General features: G+C 41.1%; 1 protein-coding gene across 2 annotated transcripts in view; it reads left to right on the top strand.

The window, feature by feature from the left end:
• Window positions 1-945: 945 nt before the first annotated feature.
• The window catches only part of washc4 (WASH complex subunit 4), a 33,432-nt gene continuing 11,598 nt past the window's right edge, over window positions 946-22,779 (top strand). For both annotated transcript variants that reach the window (XM_057837198.1, XM_057837197.1), the window contains exons 1-21: window positions 946-1,127; window positions 1,478-1,617; window positions 1,692-1,745; window positions 5,890-5,955; window positions 6,041-6,086; window positions 6,164-6,231; window positions 6,296-6,378; window positions 9,419-9,461; window positions 9,528-9,631; window positions 9,704-9,824; window positions 12,369-12,492; window positions 12,555-12,682; window positions 13,872-14,032; window positions 14,093-14,219; window positions 15,629-15,754; window positions 15,824-15,931; window positions 16,007-16,153; window positions 20,390-20,469; window positions 20,556-20,661; window positions 21,715-21,831; window positions 21,907-22,075. In XM_057837198.1, the coding sequence (XP_057693181.1) occupies window positions 1,067-1,127; window positions 1,478-1,617; window positions 1,692-1,745; window positions 5,890-5,955; window positions 6,041-6,086; window positions 6,164-6,231; window positions 6,296-6,378; window positions 9,419-9,461; window positions 9,528-9,631; window positions 9,704-9,824; window positions 12,369-12,492; window positions 12,555-12,682; window positions 13,872-14,032; window positions 14,093-14,219; window positions 15,629-15,754; window positions 15,824-15,931; window positions 16,007-16,153; window positions 20,390-20,469; window positions 20,556-20,661; window positions 21,715-21,831; window positions 21,907-22,075 (2,179 nt within the window). In that variant the 5' untranslated portion in view covers window positions 946-1,066. The remainder of the gene's footprint in view (window positions 1,128-1,477; window positions 1,618-1,691; window positions 1,746-5,889; window positions 5,956-6,040; window positions 6,087-6,163; window positions 6,232-6,295; window positions 6,379-9,418; window positions 9,462-9,527; window positions 9,632-9,703; window positions 9,825-12,368; window positions 12,493-12,554; window positions 12,683-13,871; window positions 14,033-14,092; window positions 14,220-15,628; window positions 15,755-15,823; window positions 15,932-16,006; window positions 16,154-20,389; window positions 20,470-20,555; window positions 20,662-21,714; window positions 21,832-21,906; window positions 22,076-22,779) is intronic.

The following is a 22,779-nucleotide window of genomic DNA, read 5'->3' as shown; positions in this document are numbered from 1 at the left end:
TCTAGTTTTGGGGCATTTCTTTCCTACGCTACTTCTTGTAGATTTTGGGTCACTTCCTGTTGATTTAGGTTCAAATCCAGGTCACTTCCTGTCTAGTTTTGGGGCATTTCTTTCCTAGGCTACTTCCTGTAGATTTTGGGTCACTTCCTGTTGATTTTGGGTCACTTCCTGTGTATATAGGTTCAATTCCAGGTCACTTCCTGTCTAGTTTTGGGGCATTTCTTTCCTAGGCCACTTCCTGTAGAATTTGGGTCACTTCCTGTTGATCTAGGTTCAAATCCATGTCACTTCCTGTCTAGTTTTGGGGCATTTCTTTCCTTGGCCACTTTCTGTAGTTTTTGGGCCACTTCCTATTGATTTTTCATCACTTTCTCTTGATTTTGGGTAGCGTCTTGGTGACTTCCTGTTAAATTCTGTCTTCTCGGGCATTTCTGTCCCAAGCCACTTCCTGTTGATTTTGGGTCAATTCCGGGCCACTTCCTGTTGACGTAACATCACTTTCTCTTGATTTTGGGTAGTGTCTTGGCCACTTCCTGTAGATTTTGGGCCACTTCCTGTTGATCTTGGGTTACTTCCTGTTGATTTTGGGGTAATTTTGGACCACTTTCTGTTGTTTTAGGGTACTTTCTCATGATTTTGCGTAGCTTTTGAGTGACTTCCTGTTCATTTTAGGTCACGACCTGTTGATTTAGGTCCAATTCCATGTATTTTCCTGTTAATTCTGGGGCATATCCGTTCCAATTCACTGTATCGAAAAATATTCACAATTAAATGAGTGCCCAAATTATTTTCAAGAATGGTGTTGATTCACAGTCTCTCTGAAGTCCATGAAAAACCAAGCTAGTTACCAAACACTCTGACGCAAAATGGCCGACAAGCGACGACGCTCATTCCCGTTAACTCACATTTTGTATCAGATATCTGATTTTATATACGTGCTTGTCTCTTCGTTTTCCGGACTACTTTTCCCATGAACGCTTATTTTTGACAAATCATAAGACCCACCATGGGTTCTTGTAGCTTCTAATTTCAAAACATTTGTTTCCTTGCAATATTTTCAGGCAAAATGTCGATGGAATCCATCGCACCCGACTGGGAATTTGACCGTTTTGACGACGGCTCACAGAGTAAGTTGCTACATTGCTGTCGAGTGTTTTGAAAGTGGCTGCTTTAGCTTACTGTGGCTAGCAAGTTTGTTAGCCAAAATCAGTTCAATTTAGCGTGCTGCTTTGATAAATGTCAGTACTATTTACTTTTAAACATTTAACAATCACGTGTCAGTAAGCTATGACTCGGTTTATCGCGTAATAAAAAAGTACTGGGGCAGTACTTCAATATTTAGCATCATTCGCTAAGCTTCATTTCATGTATTTGAATACATTATGATACTGTATTGTACTCAGTGTTATGGTTTTCTTAAAAAAAAAAACTTGACAGCTTTCTAGCTCTTTGATACGGTCGTATCTCCCACCAACAGAAATCCACACAGAAGTTCAACTGAAGAACTACAGGAAGTTTCTGGATGAGTACACAACTCAGCTGAGGGGCATCGCGGAAGCTCTCGATGACTCCATTGGAGATGTTTGGGACTTCACTTTGGATCCCATCGCTCTCAAAGTAAGAAATGATGACATCATGGAGGGAAAATTGAAGAAAAATGAAGCTAAAATAGCTTATTTTTGGTCTTTCAGCTCCTTCCGTATGAACAGTCTTCCTTGTTGGAGATGATTAAAACTGACAATAAGGTAAAGTTAAGACAAATATTTTTTAGCTTTTTAATACCTGCAACATGAAGCAATTATCAGAGAATCACAATATTTGAAAAATAAGGTCCTAATGAAACCTTTTTTTCAAATTTGTAAAAAGAAAAAAGTCAAAATGAATATGTGTAATAAGTGCTCTGATATCTATAACCCTTGCTAAATCCTGTTTGTTTTTCTCATGGAACCTGCAGATGCAAGTGTTGACTTGCATCTATCTTTTTTTTTTTTTTTTTCCAAAAAGAATTGTCAAAATTCTGAATTAGTCTCAAAATCATGAAATTTTAGATGTATCAAATGTGATGCGTTTGGCAATAAAGGGTTTAAAAAATGTATTAAATTTTAATTTGAATTTCATTTTTATTTTTCATTAATTTTTATTAAAAATTAGAAAATGCAACGTCTGAAGAAATTGGGATTGCAGCAAGAATGTTGCCATTAATAGAATCGACATACTTTGCCGTCAATGGCACAGACGTCCATGGCCGAAGAAGGGACAGATGCGCATGGCCGACATTGGATTCCAATTACATTGGCTTCAATAGAATTGACATACATGGCCGTCAATGGCACGGACCTGCATGGTCGGCAATGGCACAGATGTACATTGCTGTCACTGGCAATGGCGTACATGGCCGTCAATGGCAATGACGCACATGGCCGTCAATGACACGGATGTACAGTGGGGTAAATAAGTATTTAGTCAACCACTAATTGTGCAAGTTCTCCCACTTGAAAATATTAGAGAGGCCTGTAATTGTCAACATGGGCAAACCTCAACCATGAGAGACAGAATGTGGAAAAATAAAACTAGAAAATCACATTGTTTGATTTTTAAAGACTTTATTTGCAAATCATGGTGGAAAATAAGTATTTGGTCTATACCAAAAGTTCATCTCAATACTTTGTTATGCACCCTTTGTTGGCAATAACGGAGGCCAAACGTTTTCTGTAACTCTTCACAAGCTTTTCACACACTGTTGCTGGTATTTTGGCCCATTCCTCCATGCAGATCTCCTCTAGAGCAGTGATGTTTTGGGGCTGTCATTGGGCAACACGGACTTTCAGCTCCCTCCTCACCCCGTGGCGTCAAAATGATAACAAGAACGATGAGCAAAAATCCCAGAACCACACGGGAGGACCTAGTGAATGACCTACAGAGAGCTGGGACCACAGTAACAAAGGAGTAACACAATGCGCCGCCAGGGACTCAAATCCTGCACTGCCAGACGTGTCCCCCTGCTGAAGAAAGTACACGTCCAGGCCATAACACAGTCCAGTCCTCTTCTGGATCATCCAAATGCTCTCTAGTGAACCGCAGACAGGCCTGGATGTGTACTTTCTTCAGCAGGGGGACACGTCTGGCAGTGCAGGATTTGAGTCCCTGGCGGCGTATTGTGTTACTGATAGTAGCCTTTGTTACTGTGGTCCCAGCTTTCTGTAGGTCATTTACTAGGTCCCCCCGTGGGGTTCTGGGATTTTTGCTCACTGTTCTTGTTGAAATTTTGACGCCACGGGGTGAGGAGGGAGTTGAAAGTTCGTGTTGCCCAACGACAGCCCCAAAACATCACTGCTGTAGAGGAGATCTGCATGGAGAAATGGGCCAAAATACCAGCAACAGTGTGTGAAAAGCTTGTGAAGCGTTACAGAAAACGTTTGGCCTCCGTTATTGCCAACAAAGGGTACATAACAAAGTATTGAGATTAGAGATGCACGATAATATCGGTCACCGATAATTATCGGCCGATAATGGCAATTATGACATCACACAGATAATCCAGATAAAACGAAATTCAACCGATAATGCAATCCGATAATTATACAGTGCTGCTCAAAAGTTTGTGAACCCCCTCAACATTTTGGAATTTTCTATTATTTCAACCTGATTTCCTAATCAATCAATTCAGTAGTTTTTTTTTTTTTGTTTTTTTAACAGTTGTGTTGTCGAGACTAAATTAAAAAGAGTTTTCATCAACTGATGTAGGTGCAAAATTGAACTGTTTGGTCACAACCAAAACCGCCATGTCTGGCGAAAAGTCAACACTGCATACCACCAAAAGAACCTTCTCCCAACAGTGAAGCATGGAGGTGGGAATGTCAAGATCTGGGCTTGCTTTTCATCCTCAGGACCTGGACAACTCCACATAGTCCAGGGAATCATGAATTCTGAGGAATATTGTCAAATCCTAGAACATAACCTGACGCCATCTGTTTTGAAGTTAAAGCTTGGCAGAAGGTGGATCATGCAACATGATAATGATCCAAAGCATTCCAGCAATACAACCAAGGAATGGCTGAAAAAGAAGAAGATTCGTGTTCTGGACTGGCCCAGTCAAAGTCCTGACCTAAATCCCATTGAAATGCTGTGGCGGGACCTGAAGCGAGCAGTTCATGCCAGACGCCCATCAAACCTCTCTCAACTGACTGCGTTCTGCAAGGAAGAATGGGCAAAAATCCCCCAAAGTAGATGTGAGAGGCTGATTAGTCACTACAGAAACCGTTTGGTTGAGGTAATCTCTGCAAAAGGAGGTGCAATATCCTATTAACTGAAGGGGTTCACATACTTTTGCACACATGATATCTGAGTTTTTCTTAAATCAACCACTTTTGTTAAATAAAGAATGACAATATAACTATTTCTTTTGTTTCAGTCCATTATTTGGAATGTCAGTATTGTGGATTTGGGTATAACTTAACATTTAATAAGGTTATTTTAGGTTTTTTTTACAAAAAATCTGACCATCGCTGTGGGGTTCACAAACTTTCGAGCAGCACTGTATACTTGATTTAGCCTCCAAATGTGCGCAATCAACAGTTTTGTCCAATTCTGCTAGTTTTAAGGAGGTGTTTTTGCAGTGTAGTAATGTGATATATGTTAGGAATGGCTTACTTTTAAAGGCATTTTTGTGCAACTTGGGTGTTTACTCTCTAAGTAATTGTTGCCAAAAGCTTACCATTACACAACGTCATTGCCATTGTTTAGTTGTTGGAATTTACTACTTGTTCACATTTGATGTGGAAAAAAATAGCACTAAATTACATTTTTGCACATTAACATTTGATCTTTGTATACTATAAAATTTTACATACATATTTGAATAGAATTATCGGCGTGACATTATCGGTTATCGGGTGGATGGGGCAGGAAATTATCGGTTATCGATATCGGTTGAAAAATTGATTATCGTGCATCACTTAACTAATTGAGATGAACTTTTGGTGTAGACCAAATACTTATTTTCCACCATGATTTGCAAAAAAGTTGACTAAATACTTATTTGCCCCACTGTACATGGCCGACAATGGCAATGACGTACATGGCCGACAATAGCAAAGACGTACATGGCTGTCCATGGCATAGACGTACATGGCTGTCAATGGCATGGACGTGCATGGCTGACAATGGCACAGACGTGCATGGTCAACAAAGGCTTGGATTCCAATTACATTGGCATCAATAGAATCGACATACATGGATGTCAATGGCAATGACGTACATGGCTGTCAATGGCACGGACATGCATGTCCGTCAATATATCCCAATTACATTGGCTTCAATAGAATCGACATACAGTACATGGCCGTCAATGGCATGGTCGACAATGGCAAGGATGCGCATGGCCGTCAATGGATTCCAATTACATTGGCATCAACAGAATCGACATACATGGCCGTCAATGGCACTGACGCGCATGTCTGTCAATGGATTCCAATTACATTGGCTTCAATAGAATCAACATATATGGCGTTGTTCTCGGGTCACTTCCTGTTCAGTAACCCAAAATTAACAGGAAGTGACACCCATAAATGCCCCAAAAATGGAAATCATTCGGAAATGACCTCAAATGCCCCCAAATTAAGCTCCATGGCTTGACTAGTAAATGGCACCCAAAATTAACAGGAAGTGACCTGAAACGCCCCAAATTAAACTCATTGGCTGACATTTCGCTGCCAGCCCTCACGGTTCAAATGGATTGGACGTCTACTTGTGATAGTCATTTCAATTCACATCATTAGGATGATTGGACTCCACGCAATTGGACGTCCATCTTTGACAATGGCACCGAAAGAAAGAGTGCGTTTGACAATCGATTTGCTGTCGATAAATCGTGGCGTTTGTCGACTGCAGGTTCTGAACAAAGTCATCACCGTCTACGCTGCATTGTGTAGTGAAGTGAAGAATCTCAAGTATGAGGTAAGCATGTTCATTTCAGCATGTTCACTTGTTGTTGTAGTACATGCTAGTATGTTTTTGATCTCATGATCTTGTTGCATCACAGGCCGAAAACAAGTTCTACAATGGTTTATTGTATTACGGAGAGGGAGGTAATTTGGCAGCTAATTTAGTGGTATTTGGTCATCTTTCAGGATAGATTAATGAGATTAATCTGTTATTTTAACAGTGTCTGACTGTAGCGTTGTTGAAGGGCAGTGCCAAATTCAGATGGGAAGATTCATCTCCTTTCTACAGGTTTGAATAGAAGGAATTTTTGTTATGAAAATGGCTTTATTACAGGAAAATAATTGTCTTTCAGGAACTGTCGTGTTTTGTGTCGAGATGCTACGAAGTGGTGGTCAACATTGTTCATCAACTGGCGGCGCTCTACAATAGCAATAAGTAAATCCGGGATAGAGTCTACCCACGTACCACGTGTTCGCTGTAGGGTTCCGCCCACTTGTCCGTCATTTTGACTCTGTATTTGCATTGTTTTCAATTGATGGCGGAATTTAAAATGCATTTCATGGAAGACCCGGTGCTTTCTGATGCCGCAAACTCACTGGATCTGTTGCATAAAAGGCATTATGAGGAAAAGCTTCGTTTTATACAGTCGCCAGACCCATATTTGATGCCCAAATCGATGTTTTTCGACCCACTGTCTTCGCCCTGTCTGCCTGACATCTGCTACGCTGATATTTACAATGATCTTGTCCACACAAAATCAGCCTATTCTCACGAAAAACTTCAAGAGCTTGGACGCTTATAAATACTTCGTTGCTGGTTGGGTGAAACAGGTCCTCGTTTGGCAGGAATCTATCTTGTGCTTGGAAAGGTGAGTTACGAAATTTTCAATTCGAATTCTTTTGTTATTGCTAACATCCACTGTCAAGTCTAATGTATTTCATGTCGTTTGTCAATGGAGTTAAGGCTTTTAATGTTTATATGGTTTAGCGATAGCACTCACTACATACATACGTGTATGTTGTCGGCGATTAGCCTAGCAATGATCTTAATTGTGGTTATTTGTCAGCCCCGTAGACGAGGCCAGTTTCTTTCACTTGGTACAGCTAAAGATTATTCAAAAAATAACGATGGTGGAAGAAAGGGAAGTCACAAACATCTTGAATTTGAAACTATGTCGTACTACGTCGTATGTTGTCGGCGATTAGCCTAGCAATGATCTTAATTGTGGTTGTCAGGCCAAAACCCTCTAAATATATATTAAATGCATCTTACCGGATATAAAATGACTACTACATAGTCTGTGGTGATTTTTTGGTGTCCAGTTTTCACGTCGAATTGCAGCCGTCCATTTCGCTCGTCTCTTTGGATCCCTCGGAATACGGTAAAACTTCAAGTCTCTCCTTCCATCTTCTCTGTTAGTGCAACCAACAGCCACACACGCCTTCACCATTTTGATTATTAATGTTAAGGAGCAGAAAAACACGCCGTAAATAGGAGAAATGTACGTAGCCGTAATAGGTTAACACTATGTTTTGACGGACAAGTGGGCGGAACCCTACAGCGAACACGTGGTACGTGGGTAGACTCTATAAATCATTTTTGTGGTTTTTTTTTTTTTTTTTTTTTTTTTTTTTTTTTGGGGGGGACAGTGATAGATGTCCAAATCCATTTTGACCAGGAGCCCCAGTTGAAATGCGATGACATTTCTGTTTTGACACATTTTAATTTTATCAATTTAGTTTTTATTCCTCTATGATTTATAACGTTACAGGGAATTGTTGCATTGTTGCAGGTGGCTAACTTGCATAGCAAAAGTCTGCTAACGTAAATGCTGTACAATGCTAATGTTGACAACAATTGGCTAACTTGCATTTTTTTTGTGTCTGGTGCGCAGCAGAAATAATCTGGTGAACATTAGCATTATATAGCATTTAAGCTAGCGGACTTTTGCGATGCAAGTAAGCCAGTTGTTGGAGGTGGCTAACTTGCATAGCAAAAGTCCGCTAGCTTAAATGCTAATGCTTACTAGAAGCAATCTGGTGCGCACCAGAAACAATCTGGTAAACATTAGCATTATATACCATTTAAGATAGCGGACTTTTGGTGGAAAGTTAGCCAATTGTTGCAGGTGGCTAACTTGCATAGCAAAAGTTTGCTAGCTTAATGCTATGCAATGCTAATGTTCGCAACAATTGGCTAACTTGCATTTTTTGTGTCTGGTGCGCACCAGAAACAATCTGGTGAACATTAGCACTATATAGAATTTAAGCTAGCGGACTTAAGCTGGGAAGTCAGCCAATTGTTGCAGGTGGCTAACTTGCATAGCAAAGGTCTGCTAGCTTAAATGCTATATAATGGTAATGTTTACCAGATAGTTTTTGGTGCGCACCAGATTGTTTTGGTAAACATTAGCATCATATACCATTTAAGCTAGCGGACTTTTGCTGTGCAAGTTAGCCAATTGTTGCAGGTGGCTCACTTGCATAGCAAACGTCTGCCAGCTTAAATGCTATATAATGCGAATGTTTACCAGAAACAATCTGGTGTGCACCAGAAACTATCTGGTGAACATTTACCATTATATAGCATTTAAGGTAGCAGACCTTTGCTATGCAAGTTAACAAATTGTTCAGTTGGCTAACTTGCATACCGAACGTCTGCTATCTCAAATGCTATACAATGCTAATGTTTACAACATTTGGCTAACTTTCCTTTTTTTGTGTCTGAATTATGCTATGCAAGTTAGCCAATTGTTGTAAATATTGGCACTTCCCAGCAAAAGTCCGCTATCTGAAATGCTATATAATGCTAATGTATACCAGATTGTTTCTGGTGCGCACCAGACACAAAAAGTGCTAGTTAGCCAGTTGTTGTAAACATTAGCATTGTATAGCATTTAAGCTAGCAAACTTTTGCTATGCAAGTTGGCCACCTGCAGCAATTGGCTAACTTCCCAGCTAAAGTCCCCTAACTTAAATGCTATATAATGCTAATGTTCACCAGATTGTTTATGGTGCGCACCACACACAAAAAATGCAAGTTAGCCAATTGTTGGAAACATTTGCATTGCATAGCATTAAGCTAGCAGACGTTTGGTATGCAAGTTAGCCACCTGCAACAATTGGCTAACTTCCCAGTAAAAGTCCGCTAGCTTAAATGCTATAGAATGCTATTGTTCACCAGATTGTTTCTGGTGCGCAATAGACACAAAAAAATGCAAGTTAGCCAATTGTTGTAAACATGAGCATTGTATAGCATTTTAGCTAGCAGATTTTTGCTATGCAAGTTAGCCACCTGCAACAATTGGCTAACTTTCCACCAAAAGTCCGCCAGTTTAAATGCTGCATTTTGCTAATGTTTACCAGATGATTTCTGGTGCTCACCACATTGGTTAAATTTATTTTATTCCTGTCGATGTCAATTTAGGGACTCCATATAAAGTAAAAAAATGTTTTTTCTGAAACTACTACTTTAGGTCCGCGTCCAAAATTATCGACTCATCCGGCGTCCATTTCCAGGTAACGTCTTGACTTTTTGTCGTTAATATTTCCAGTCGGATGTTTGTGAGCGCTTTCTCGCCGCAGGTGGTGTTTGAACAGCTCGGCGAGTTGTTGGTGGTTCTGCTCACGCTGGATGAAATCATGGAAAATCATAGCACACTTAAAGAGCATTGGCAAATGTACAAAAGGTAAGATGTGTGTTTAATGTCTCGGTGTAAATTGAGGATTACAATCAAGCTTATTGCATGTTTTGGTTCAAGGTTATTGAAGTCTGTGCAACACAATCCTGGGAAATTTTCAATCGCTGAAGAGAAGTTGAAGCCCTTTGAGAAGCTTTTGCTGAAACTTGAGGGACAGCTGTTAGACGGCATGATTTTGCAGGTAAATCGCAACAGATTTTCACTTTCTGTCACGTTCGGTACATTTTCGGGCATTTCGGGGTCACTTTTTGCATTATTTCCTGTTGATTTTAGGGGATTTCCGGGACATTTCCAGGTCACTTCCCGTTGATTTTGGATCAGGTTCTTTTGATTTTAGGTTTTTAAGTAAAGTTATGGAGCCCCTAAAGTGACATCGACATCGAAGCGTACCAGAAACATTAGCTTTAAATAGCATTTAAGCTACCTGACTTTTGCCGTGCAAGTTAGCCAATTGTTGTAAACATTAGCATTATACAGTAAGAGTGTAACGGTACATGTATTTGTATTGAACCGTTTCGGTACGTGGTGCTCGGTTCGGAACAGAGGCGTACCGAACGAGTTTCTGACATAATGTAACCCTTACTTTTCGAGGCTGTGAGTCGATCGTGTTAGTTTTTTTGTGTAGATTATATTTACTCCGTCTTCTCTACTATAATGAGGACCAACATGGTAGGACAGTATAACCCAGAAATGTCAACGGCGCGACAAAGTGGCGTTAAATTCAATCAGCCAATGCACACCAGTTACAGTGCGGCCACGTGTTAGACGCGTCCCAGAAGCGGCTCAACGCGACGCACGCGGAAAGAACGGCAGAGTTTATTATTTCACGCGAGATGTGACCCTCCTGCGTCAATTAGGGGTGTGACAAAATATTGAAATGGTGATATATCGTGATACTATGTATCCCAAAAGGTTATCGATATGCTCCTGCCAAGAATCGAGATATTTTTAAATAGGGTTGAGATCTGGGCTATGAGTCTTTCTTCAAGGAATGCTTGAACAGTTTTAGCTTTGTGGTATGATGCATTGTCATCTTGGAAAATGACATATTTTCAATCGAAGGGATAAGAAAGCTGTCTAAAATTTCAATGTAAACTTGTGCATCTATTGAAGATTTAACCACAGCCATCTCCCCAGTACCTTTGCCTGACATGCAGGCCCATATCGTCATGGACTGAGGGAATTTTGATGTTTTCTTCAAGCAGTCATCTTTGTAAATCTCACTGGAACGGCACCAAACAAAAGTTCCAGCATCATCACCTTGTCAAGAGTCAACAATCTGCATTAGACAAGGTGTCAAGAGTCAAGAATCTGCATTGGACAGGGTGATAATGCTGGAACTTTTGTTTGGTGCTGTTCGAGTGAGACCTGAAATGGCCCAAAAATGACCTAATTGCCTGGCATTGACTGCAACTGACAGCCATAGACGTTCAATCCGTTTGAAGTGGGAGGGATGGCAGCGAATTAACGAATGTACATTCGCTGCCACCCTCCCAGTTCAAATGAATTGGACGTCTACTAGTGATAAACTAATTCCAATTCACACTAGAAGCTTGTTTTTCTGTAAATTAGTTGTTTGTAGAATATCCTAGAATGATTTCCTGACCAATGTATTGATAATCTTTGTATCGTCATATCGTCAGATCATCGTTATCGTGAGCTTTGTATCGCAAATCGTATCGTGAGGTCCTAGGAGGTTCCCACTCCTAGCGTCAATACTACTACCGGTAGCTAGGATCGGGCAGACCGGAAGTCACTCGTGTAAAAATACGGTGGATCCGGTCGATTTTCAAACTATTATGCAATCGTAACCCACTTTTTGAGTCCATCAGATCTCTTGAGTGGTAGATCGGGGCACAGTTGACTTGTCTTTGTTGATTTACTGCTGTCTTCTCTGCTATAATAATAACCAACACAGCCCCGTTTTCAATACAAAACATTCCTACCACAAAAAAAAGCAAGTAGGAACTAATATTCCCATAGGAACTAAAGCTATACAACATAAAATATACAATATAAATGAATACTACATCACATTTGTAAAATATAAACACATAATAAAATATCCCATTTAAATAAAATAAATTGGAATGAGCTAAAACGCCTTTATGTATTTTTTTTTTAGCTAGCACACTTTTGCTATTCAAGGTAGCCAATTGTTACATTGTTGCAGGTGGCTAACTTGCATAGCAAAAGTCCACTAACTTAAATGCTATATAATGCTAATGTTTACCAGATAGTTTCTGGTGCGCACCAGATTCTTATCATTTTAAGTTTCTTTCTGATGATTAGGGTCATTCCCAGGTCACTTCCTGTCAATTTAAGACATTTATGGGTCAATTCCTAATCATTGGTCACTTCCTGTCGATTTCGTTTCACTTCCTGTTGATTTTGACTAACTTTCTGTTGTTTTTAATGTTACTTTCTAATGATTTTGAGGCTTTCCCAGGTGACTTGTTCATTTTGGGTCACTTCTTGTTCATTTTGGGGTACCTCGAGGTCACCACCTGTTTATTTTGGGAGATTTCCGGGTCACTTCCTGTTGGTCTTGGGGGACTTAGGGCCACTTTATTCAGGTTTTATGTCACCTTTAAATGTTTTTGGGGACATTCCTGGGCTTATATACGCATTTAGTATGCAAATATTTTTGGTGTATGAATTATGATTTTTTTTTAAGTCTTTGCCATTGGAAATGAATCCTAACTTGTCTTGCTTTATTCAACAGGGATGTGTGGACCAGAGATTCGATGACTTTGGGGATGGGATATCCATTACCAAAAACACTGCTTTTGCTGAGGAGTTTGCCCTCAATATTCGAACCATATTTGCCAACGTGGAATCCAAGATTGGTCCGTTTTCATCTTTCTTCCATTTGTTCTCACTTGCATTGGACAAATTTCTTTGCTTCCAGGGGAACCCACAGAGATTGACCAGAGGGACAAATACGCTGGCGTCTGCGCCCTTTTTGTGCTTCACTTTCATATGTTTCGAAGTGTCGACAAAAGGCTCTACAAATCACTCCTAGAGATTTGTAAAAAGGTATTCAAATGAGTGTAGTAAATCATCAGTTGTTGCTGACAGGGGTAGATGTATATAGATTATGACCTTTGACCTCGTGACCCAAATATGTAATCACCTCTCTTCCTTTTCATATTGCAAACATATGCTGCAAGTCTGGAAGTAATCCATGAATTCATCTTGGAGTCATGTCGAATTTAAACAAATAAATTCAGTTTGGCCTTATAACCTATGGCTTCTTGACCCCAAGATTTAATCACTGTTTACGTTTCATGTAAAAAAAAAAAAAAAACGTATCCTGCAAGTTTGAAATTAATGACTTTATACATTCTGGAGTAGTCCTGAACACAAACATGCAAATTAAATTTGGCCCTGTGACCTATGACCTCGTGACCCTAAAATTTAATCACCTCTTTGGTTTCATATTCGTATCCTCTATGTTTGGAAGTAATCCATATATTCATCCTGGAGCTATCTTGAATTTAAACATGCAAACTTAATTTGGCCTTGTGACCGATGACCTCGTGACCCCAAAATTTAAGAACTTTTTCCTTTTCATAGGACAAACATATCCTGCGAGTTTGGAAGTAATCCATATAGTCATCCTGGAGTTTGCCCCTGTGACCTATGACTTTGTGACCCCAAATTTAATCACCTCTTGTGTTTCATATGACAAATGTATTCTGCAGGTTTAGGAATAATTATTAATTGTTCTTGAACATAAAAATTCCACTTGGTCCTGTTACCTATGACCTTGTGACCCCAAAATTTAATCATATCTTACGTTTCATATCAAAAACGTATCCTGCAAGTTTGAAAGCAATGACTTGTCCTGAACACATGCACATTCAATTTTGCACTGTGACCTATGACCCTGTGACCCCAAAATTTAATCACCTCTTATGTTTCTTAAAACAAGTGAGTCCTGCAAGTTTGAACGTAATCCATGTATTCATCTTGGCGTTATTTTGAACTTAAATATACAAACTCAATTTGGCCTTGTGACCTATGACCTCGTGACGCCAAAATTTAATCACTTTTTCGTTTTTATATTACTAACATATCCTGCAAGTTTGGATGTAATCCCTTTATTGGTTTCTGGGGTTATCTTGAACACAAACAAACCTCTGTGACTTTTGACCTTTGACCTCATTACTCTGAAATTCTTCCTTTGACACACTTTGCTCAAGTTCTGCGCTTTTACCCTAAGGTTCCCGCCGTCACCCTGATCGCTAACATCATCTGGTTCCCCGACACGTTCCTGCTCACCAAAGTTCCCGCCGCGGCCAAAACCATGGACAAGAAGAGCGTCCAAGCGATCCGAGCGCACCGCGACAGCTTCCTGCTGCAAAGGGCTCAGACGCTCACAAAGTAAGTACTTCAACGTCGGTCCTTTTCGGAATCGAAGAAGTCACGTCGGCTTGTCTTCAGGGACGTCCAGTCGTACTATGTGTTTGTAACGTCGTGGATGATGAAGATGGAGGCCATTTTGTGTAAGGAGCAGAAGAGCGACAAGATGGCGGAAGATCTTAATAGCAGATGCAGTGTTTTTGTGCAGGTAAGCAGGGCTGCCGAAAACGACTAACCAAATCAAAGCATCTGCTATTTACTCATTGTCTGCGATTGACAGCACTACAGACGTCGAATCATTTTCTTTAAGTGGGAGAGCTGGCATTTTGGTGAAAAGTTTTGTTGACAAATGGTGAAGTTTTGGTGAAAAATTGTGAAATTTCGGTCAATTCTTGAGATTTTGGTGAGAAATGGTTAAATTGTGGTTAAATAAATGACAGTTTTGGTGAAAAATTGTAAACTTTTGGTGAAAATTTGGGAATTCTGGTGAAATTTTTTGAAATTTCTGTGAAAAATTGAAGTTTTGGTGAATAATTGTAGAATTTAGTTAGTTTTAGTGAGATTTTGGTGAAAAATAGAGAAATTTCGCTGTGAAAATGTGTTGTTTTTATTTTTTTTAAAAAATGAAATTCTGATAAAAATTTGTGAAGTTCTGGTCCAGAATAGGGATTTTGGTCAAAAATTGGAAAGATTTGGTAAAAGGTTGTAAAATTTTGGGAAAAGTTGGTGGGGAAAAAAAGTGAAATCATGGTGAAAAGTTGTTGACGTTTTGGTAAAAAAAAAAAAAAAAAAAACCTTAAAATTTTGATGAAAAATTTTGATGAAAAAGTTTGACGTTTTGGTCAAAAATGGTGGTTTTGGTAAAAAAAAAAAGTGGTTTTGGTGAAAAGTAGCACAAAAAAAATTTCTGTGAAAATTGTCATCTTTTGGTGGAAAATTGTGAAGTTTTAATGAAAAATTGTGACAATTTGTTCTTAAATGGTAATTTTGGTGAAAAGTGGTGAAAAATAATGACATTTTGATGAAAAGGTTCTATAGAAAAATTGTGGTTTTGCGGAAAAAAGTTTTGGTAAAGTTTTGGTGTAAATCAGGGAATTTTGGTGCTGAAAAATTCTGATATTTCAGTGAAAATTTGTGACGTTTTGGTGGAAAAAATGGTGAAATTTTGGTAAAAATAAATGGCTAAGTGTTTATAAAAAATGGTGAACTTTTGATCAAAAAAGGTTTTGGGTAAATATTGTTAAATTTTGGTGAAAAGTGGTGGAAAAATAGTGGTAGTTTGGTAAAAATTGTGACTTTTTGGGTAAAAACAAATGGTGAAATTTTGATGAAAAAAGGTGAATTTTTGGTCAAAAATGTTGGCCATGTTTGTTGAACGGCCAAACATTCTCTGCCACCCTCCCCTCTTCAAAATGATTGGACGTCTACTTGTGATAAACGCATTTTAATTCAAAACGACATGTTTGGAAGCCACGCGATTGGACATCTATCACTATCATTTTATACGGTGGCTTTTATAACTGGCGGCCATTTTGGGAAGGGCAAAACATATTGGTCTGTACTAGTTTTCCTCCTCAAGCTAACAAGCTCACGCCAGAATTGTCTCTTCTCCTTCAGGGCGTCCTGTACGCTTACAGCATCAGCACCATCATCAAGACAACCATGAACATGTATATGTCCATGCAGCGTCCAATGACCAAGACGTCCGTCAAAGCCCTGTGTCGATTGGTGGAACTGTTAAAGGTCTGTCAACGTATCTGTCACGGGATGTTGGAATGTGACTAACGTGCTAACGCGGCGTGTCGTCCCAAGGCCGTGGAGCACACGTTCCATAGACGTTCCATGGTGGTGGCTGATTCCGTGTCTCACATCACGCAGCAGCTGCAGTCGCAGGCGCTCAACGCTATCTGTGTCGCCAAGGTCGCCCTCCCAAGTTAGCGTCTCCAGTTGTGGGGAGACAAACGTAATCATGCTTGTTTTGGTGTCCGTCAGTAGAAAAGAGTGATATCGGACAAGAAGTACAGCGAGCAGCGTCTGGATGTGCTGTCGTCCCTGGTGCTGGCTGAAAATGTTCTCAGCGGACCGAGTACCAAGGAGAGGCGATTTGTTGTGTCTTTGGCTCTTTGTGTTGGAACACAGCTGGTAAGCAAACTAGCATGTTAACTCTTTTTAGAAGGTACTTGTTTAACTTAGTTGCGGCCATTGCCGGCACCGTCAGTGGCATCGAAACATTACAGGGTAACTTCCTGTAGATATCGGGTCACTTTCTGTGATTTTGGGGCATTTAAGGGTCATTTTCTGTGGATTTAGAGGCACTTCAGGGTCACTTCCTGCAGAGATCAGGTCATCCGTCCGTCTGTCCATCCATCCATCCATCATCTTCCACTTGCTCCGGGGTTGGGTCTTGGGGGCAGCAGCTTTAACAGGGAAGCCCAGGTTTACCTCTCCCCAGCCACTTCAACCAGCTCCTCCGGCGGGATCCCAAGGCGTTCCCAAGCCAGCTGAGAGACGGTCTCTCCAGCGTGTCCTGGGTCGTGCCCGGGGCCTCCCGCCGTTAGGACATGTCTGGACCACCTCTATAGGGAGGCGTCCAGGAGGCATCCGAAACAGATACCCGGGCCACCTCAACTGGCTCCTCTCAAAGCGGAGGAGTAGCTGGTAGACGCTGAGTCCCTCCCGGATGACCGAGCTTCTCAACCTATCTCTAAGGCAGAGCCTGGACACCCTGCGGAAGAAACTCATTCCGGCTGCTTGTACCCGGGATCTTGTTCTTTCGGTCAAGACCCACAGTTCGTGACCATAAGTGAGGGTAGGAACATAGATCGACTGGTAAATCGAGAGCTTTGCCTTTCGGCTCAGTTCCTTTTTCACCACTACGAACCGGTACAGAATCCGCATTACTGCAGATGCTGCACCGATACACCTGTCGATCTCCCGCTCCCTCCTACCCTCACTCGTGAACAAGACCCCAAGATACTTGAACTCCCCCACTTGGGGCGGGATCTCATCCCCAACCCGGAGAGAGCACGCCACCCTTTTCTGACTGAAGACCGTGGTCTCGGATTTGGAGGTGCTGACCTTCATCGCGACTGCTTCACACTCCGCTGCGAACCGCTCCAGTGATAGTTGGAGGTCACAGATTCATGAAGGTAACAGGACCACATCATCTGCAAAAAGCAGAAATGTAAGGCTGAGGTCACCGAACCGGACCCCGTCAATGCTTCAGCTGCGCCTAGAAATTATGAACAGAATCGGTGACAAAGGGCAGCCTTGACGGAGTCCAACCCTCACGGGGAACGAATTCGACTTAGTCCCGGCATTGCGGACCAAACTCTGACACCGGTCGTTCAGGGACCGAACAGCCCTTACCAAGGGGCTTGGTACTTTGTACTCCCGGAGCACCCCTCCACAGGACTATCCGAGGCACACGCCTTCTCCAGATCCACCGAACACATGTAGACCGGTCGGGTGAACTCCCATGCACCCTCGAGGACCCTGCCGAGGGTGTAGAACCGGTCCACTGTTCCACGGCCAGGACGAAAACCACACCGCTCCTCCTAAATCCGAGATTCGACTCCCCGACGGACCCTCCTCTCCAGCGCCCGGGGAGGCTGAGGATTGTGATCCCTCTATAATTGGAACACACCCTCTGGTCCCCCTTATTAAAAAGGGGGACCACCACCCCCGTCTGCCAATCCAGTGGCACTGTCCCCAATTTCCATGCGATGTTGTAGAGGTGTGTCAGCCACGACAGCCCCACAACATCCAGAGCCTTTAGGAACTCCGGACGGATCTTATACAGCCCACCGAGGAGCTTTCCAGATCAGGTCTCTTCCTATGATTTTGGGGCATTTCAGGGTAATTTCCTATAGACCCTACCCATGTGACGTCACAACTCCTTCCTCCTGACTGGTGCCGCCCAATTGTCCGTCAACACATCATGTTTACCTGTTACGGCTACGTACATTCCTCCTATTTACGACGTGTTTTTCTGCTCGTTAACATTAATAATCAAAATGGTGAAGGCGTGTGTGGCGGTCGGTTGCAATAACAGAGAAGATGGACGGAGAAGACGGAGAGACTTGAAGTTCTACCAGATTCCGAGAGACCCGGAGAGAAAAGAGCGAGATGGGCTGCTGCAATTCGACGAGAAAACTGGGCTCCAAACGATTACCACAGATTATGTAGTAGTCATTTTATATCTGGTAAGATGCATTTAATATATATTTAGAGGGTTTCGGGCTGACAACCACAATTAAGATCATTGCTAGGCTAATCGCCGACAACATACATGTATGTATGTAGTGAGAGTGCTATCGCTAAACCATATAAACATTAAAAGCCCTAACTCCATTGACAAACGACATGAAATACATTAGACTTGACAGTGGATGTTAGCAATAACAAAAATTTTGAATTGAAAATTTCATAACTCACCTTTCCAAGCACAAGGTAGATTCCTGCCGAATTTTCGAATTTTCGTGGACGAGGACCTGTTTCACCCAACCAGCAACGAAGTATTTATAAGCCTCCAAGCTCTTAAAGTTTTTCAAACTTTCGTGAGTATAGGCTGATTTTGTGTGGACAAGATAGTTTTAAATATCAGGGTAGCTAGCAGATGTCTGGCAAATACGGCGCAGACAGCGGGTCGAAAAACATCGATTTAGGCATCAAATATGGATCTGGCGAATGGATAAACTGAAGCTTTTTCACATAACGCCTTTTATGCAACGCATCAAGTGAGTTTACGGCATCCGAAAGCACCGGGTCTTCCATGAAATGCATTATAAATTGCTCGATCAATTGAGACCATTGATAATACAGACACAAAATGACGGACAAGGGGGCGGAACCATACAGCAAGCACGTGATTTTGTGACGTCGGTGGGTAGGGTCTATTCATATTAGGTCACTTCCTGTTGATTTGGGGGCATTTCAGGTTCTTCCTGTACATATTGCGTCACTTACTGTTGATTTTGAGACATTCCAGGGTCATTTCCTTTTCATATTGAGTCACTTCCTGTGGATTTGGGGGCATTTCAGGTTCACTTCCCGTAGATATTGGGTCACTTCCTGTTGATTTTGAGGAATTCCAGAGTCACTTCCTGTGTGTTTTGGGCATTTCAGGGTCACTTCCGATTGATCTTGAGGCACTCCAGGGTCACTTCCTGTGGATATTAGCTTGCTTCCTGTCTATTATGTGGCATTTCAGGTTCACTTCATGTTGATTTTGTGGCACTGCAGGGTCACTTCCTGTAGAGATCGGGTCACTTCCTGTTGATTTGGGGTTATTTCATGTTCTTCCTGTACATACTGAGTCACTTCCTGTTGATTTTGAAGCATTCCAGGGTCACTTCCTGTGATTTTGGGGCAATTCAGGGTCACTTCCTACTGATTTTTAATCAATCCAGGGTCGCTTGCTACTGATTTTGAGGCAATCCAGGGTCGCTTCCTGTAGAGATCGGGTCACTTCCTGTTGATTTTGAGGCAACTTGGACTTCCTGTAGCTATTGGGTTAGTTCCTGTTAGATTTGGGGAATTTGGGTTCACTTCCTGCAAGTATTGGGCCACTTCCTCTATATTTTGAGGTATCTCGGACTTCCTGTAGCCATCGGATCACTTCCTGTTGATTTTGGGGCAATTCAGGGTCACTTCTTGTTCGTTTTGTGACACTTCCTGTTGATTTTGGAATATTTCTGGGTAACTCCCTAGTTATTTTAGGGTATCTCTGGGTCAGCTGTTTATTTTGTGTCACTTCCTGTTCATAATGATTCACTTCCTGTTTATTTTGAGGCGCTCCAGGGTCACTTCCTGTAGAAATTGCGTCACTTTTTGTAATTTTTGGGCATTTCGTGGTCATTTCTTGTTAATATTAGGTCACTTTCTATTGATTTAGGGAGAGTTCAGGTTCCTTTCATGTACATATTGGGTCAATTCCTATTGATTTTGAGGCATATCCAGGTCACGTCCTGGATAGATAGTCACTTCCTATTGACTTTGAGGTACACCAGGTCACTTCCTGTTATTTAGAGGCATTCCAGGATTTTTTTTAGTATTTCAGGGTCACTTCCTGTAGATATTGGGCCACTTTCTGTTGATTTGGGGGCATTCCAGGGTCACTTTCTGTTCACTTTGAAGCATTTTATGGTCACTTCCCGTTGATATCGGGTCACTTGTGTTGGAAATCGATCGGAGTTAATGGAAGTTTTTGTGCTATTGAAATGAATGGCGGGCAAAAAATGCCCATTGTAAATAAATGGAAAATGTTGTCCATTAGAAATGAATGGGTGTGTTTTAAGTATTGGCCTAGCCATGCGTTTTTAGCACGAACTGAATAAAAACCTATCACCAATAACAAAATGTTCCTCCTTCCTTTAGAAAACCTTCAAAGATGAAGAGTTACTCCCACTGCAGCTGGTGTTGAAAAAGCTCGACCTGATCAGCGAGCTCAGTGAAAGGTACGGAAATCGAGAGTCCTGCCAGACCTCTTCGACATGTCACGTTTCATAAATAAGGCTTGGTGTTTGTTTTATTTGACCTTAAGGGTTAAGCTTCAGTGCGAGTGCAGCTTCCTCTACTGGCACCGAGCCGTCTTTCCCATTTACTTGGATGACGTCTACGAAAATGCGGTCGACGCAGCACGAATACACGTAAGAAAGAAAATGAAATGTATTTTACATTGAAATACAAAACACTTCGCATTCCTTTGTTCCTGAAAGCCTGTTAGCTTAATGCTAATATACAACATAAAAATACTAGGGCTGTCAAACGATAAAATTTTTTAGTTGACTTAATTACAGCTTAAAAATTAATTAATCGCAATTCAAGCCATCTATAAAATATGCCATATATTTCTGTGAATTGTTGTTGGAATGAAAAGATAAGACACAAGACGGATATATACATGCAAGTACTGTATTTGTTTATTATAACAATAAATCAACAAGATGGCATTATTAGACATTATTAACTTTCACTTAAAGCGATCCATGGATAGAAAAACTTGTAGTTCTTAAAAGATAAATGTTACTACAAGTTATAGAAATTTTATATTAAAACCCCTCTTAATGTTTTTGTTTTATTAAAATTTGTAAAATTTTCAATCAAAAAATAAACTAGTAGCTCGCCATGATGTCATTACACCATGCTCACTCCCCAAAACCATAAAATCATTTGGACCCAAGCGCCAGCAGAGGGCGCCAAACAAAATAAACAAGTAACAAGCAGACATTACTCTGCTGTCATTTTAATCTGAACGGGGCATGCGCGTTATCTGCGTCAAATATTTTAACGTGATTAATTTAAAAAATTAATTACCGCCCGTTAACGCGATAATTTTGACAGCCCTAGAAAATACCTTTCACATGCTAATAAGAATTAGCATTACGTTGCAGTAGTTAGCTCTCAAAACAATACAAATTCATACACAAACATAAAATTGCCCCCAACCCACCCCCCAAAAAAGTTAAATTAGAAAATGTGTTGTATTAATCTATTTAGTGATTTTAATTCTTTTGGGAAGTGTTTTTTGCTAGCGCTAAGCTAACTTCATGATCAAAACATGCTTCAAATATGAATAAAAAGTTGATCAACACCCTAATTTTGTTAGTTTTCATTGCAGGTTCTTGAAAGTGAGCCAATTAAAACCAAATATAGCTAAAAATAAATCATAAAAACACTAAACCTTTTTCTCCTTCCTACAGTACATGTTTAGCGCCCTGAGGGACTGCGTGCCCGCCATGTTGCAGGCCAAGCACATGGAATCGCCCGACCAGCTACTGGAAAACTACGACAAGGAGATCATGGAGATTTTTAACGAGGTTAGTCGACAGCTATTAGCGACGGACGGCTTCAAAACGTTGCGTTTTTTTTTTTTTTTTTTTCCCGATTTAAAGCACTTGCTGGACAAGCTGTGTAAGGAGATCGAAAAGGATTTACGGCTGTCTGTCCACACTCACCTGAAACTGGATGACAGGAACCCCTTCAAAGTCGGGATGAAGGATTTGGCGCACTTCTTCTACCTCAAACCCATACGATTCTTCAACCGCTTCATTGATATTAAAGGTTGGTGCTTCCAGTCAGTTTGTTAAATGGCAAAGAAGTGCCCCACAATCAAAAGGAAGTGATTAAAAATCAACAGGAAATGACCTGATAAGCCCCAGATTTAACTCATTGGCTGCCATTGAGTTCCAGCCCGCTCAAACCAGAGCATTCACAGACATTTGTGGCCATTTACAGGTCACGTCCTGTTTATTTGGGGATATTATTGAGTCACTTCCTGTTCAGTAACCCAAAATCAACAGGAAGTGACCTGTAAATGCCCAAAATCAAAAGGAAGTGACCTATAAATACCCCAAAAGTCAACCGGAAATGACCCAATATGCAACAAAATGGACTGTCTGCCACTGACGGCGTCCAATTTGTTTTGAATTGGGCCCCGGAAAGTCCCCTCTAAATGTACAGGAAGTACTCCAAAATCAACAGGAAGTGACCCGTAAGTGCCCCCAAATCAACAGGAAGTGACCCAAAAGCAACAGCAAGTGACCCGAAATCAACAGGATGTGACCTGTAAGTGCCCCAAATCAACAGGAAGTGTCCCAAAATCAACAGGAAGTGACCCGTAAGCGACCCAAAATCAGCCGGAAGTGACCCTTAAGTGACCCAAAATCAACTGGAAGTGACCCGATATGAATAGGAAGTGACCTGTAATTGCCTCCAAAATCAACAGGAAGTGTCCCAAAATCAACAGGAAGTGACCCACAATCAAC

Source organism: Corythoichthys intestinalis, chromosome 5 (genome assembly GCF_030265065.1).
Source record: "Corythoichthys intestinalis isolate RoL2023-P3 chromosome 5, ASM3026506v1, whole genome shotgun sequence".
Taxonomy (NCBI): domain Eukaryota; kingdom Metazoa; phylum Chordata; class Actinopteri; order Syngnathiformes; family Syngnathidae; genus Corythoichthys; species Corythoichthys intestinalis.
The sequence above is the reverse complement of the archived record's forward strand: the minus strand, read 5'-3'. Positions and strand labels throughout refer to the sequence as shown.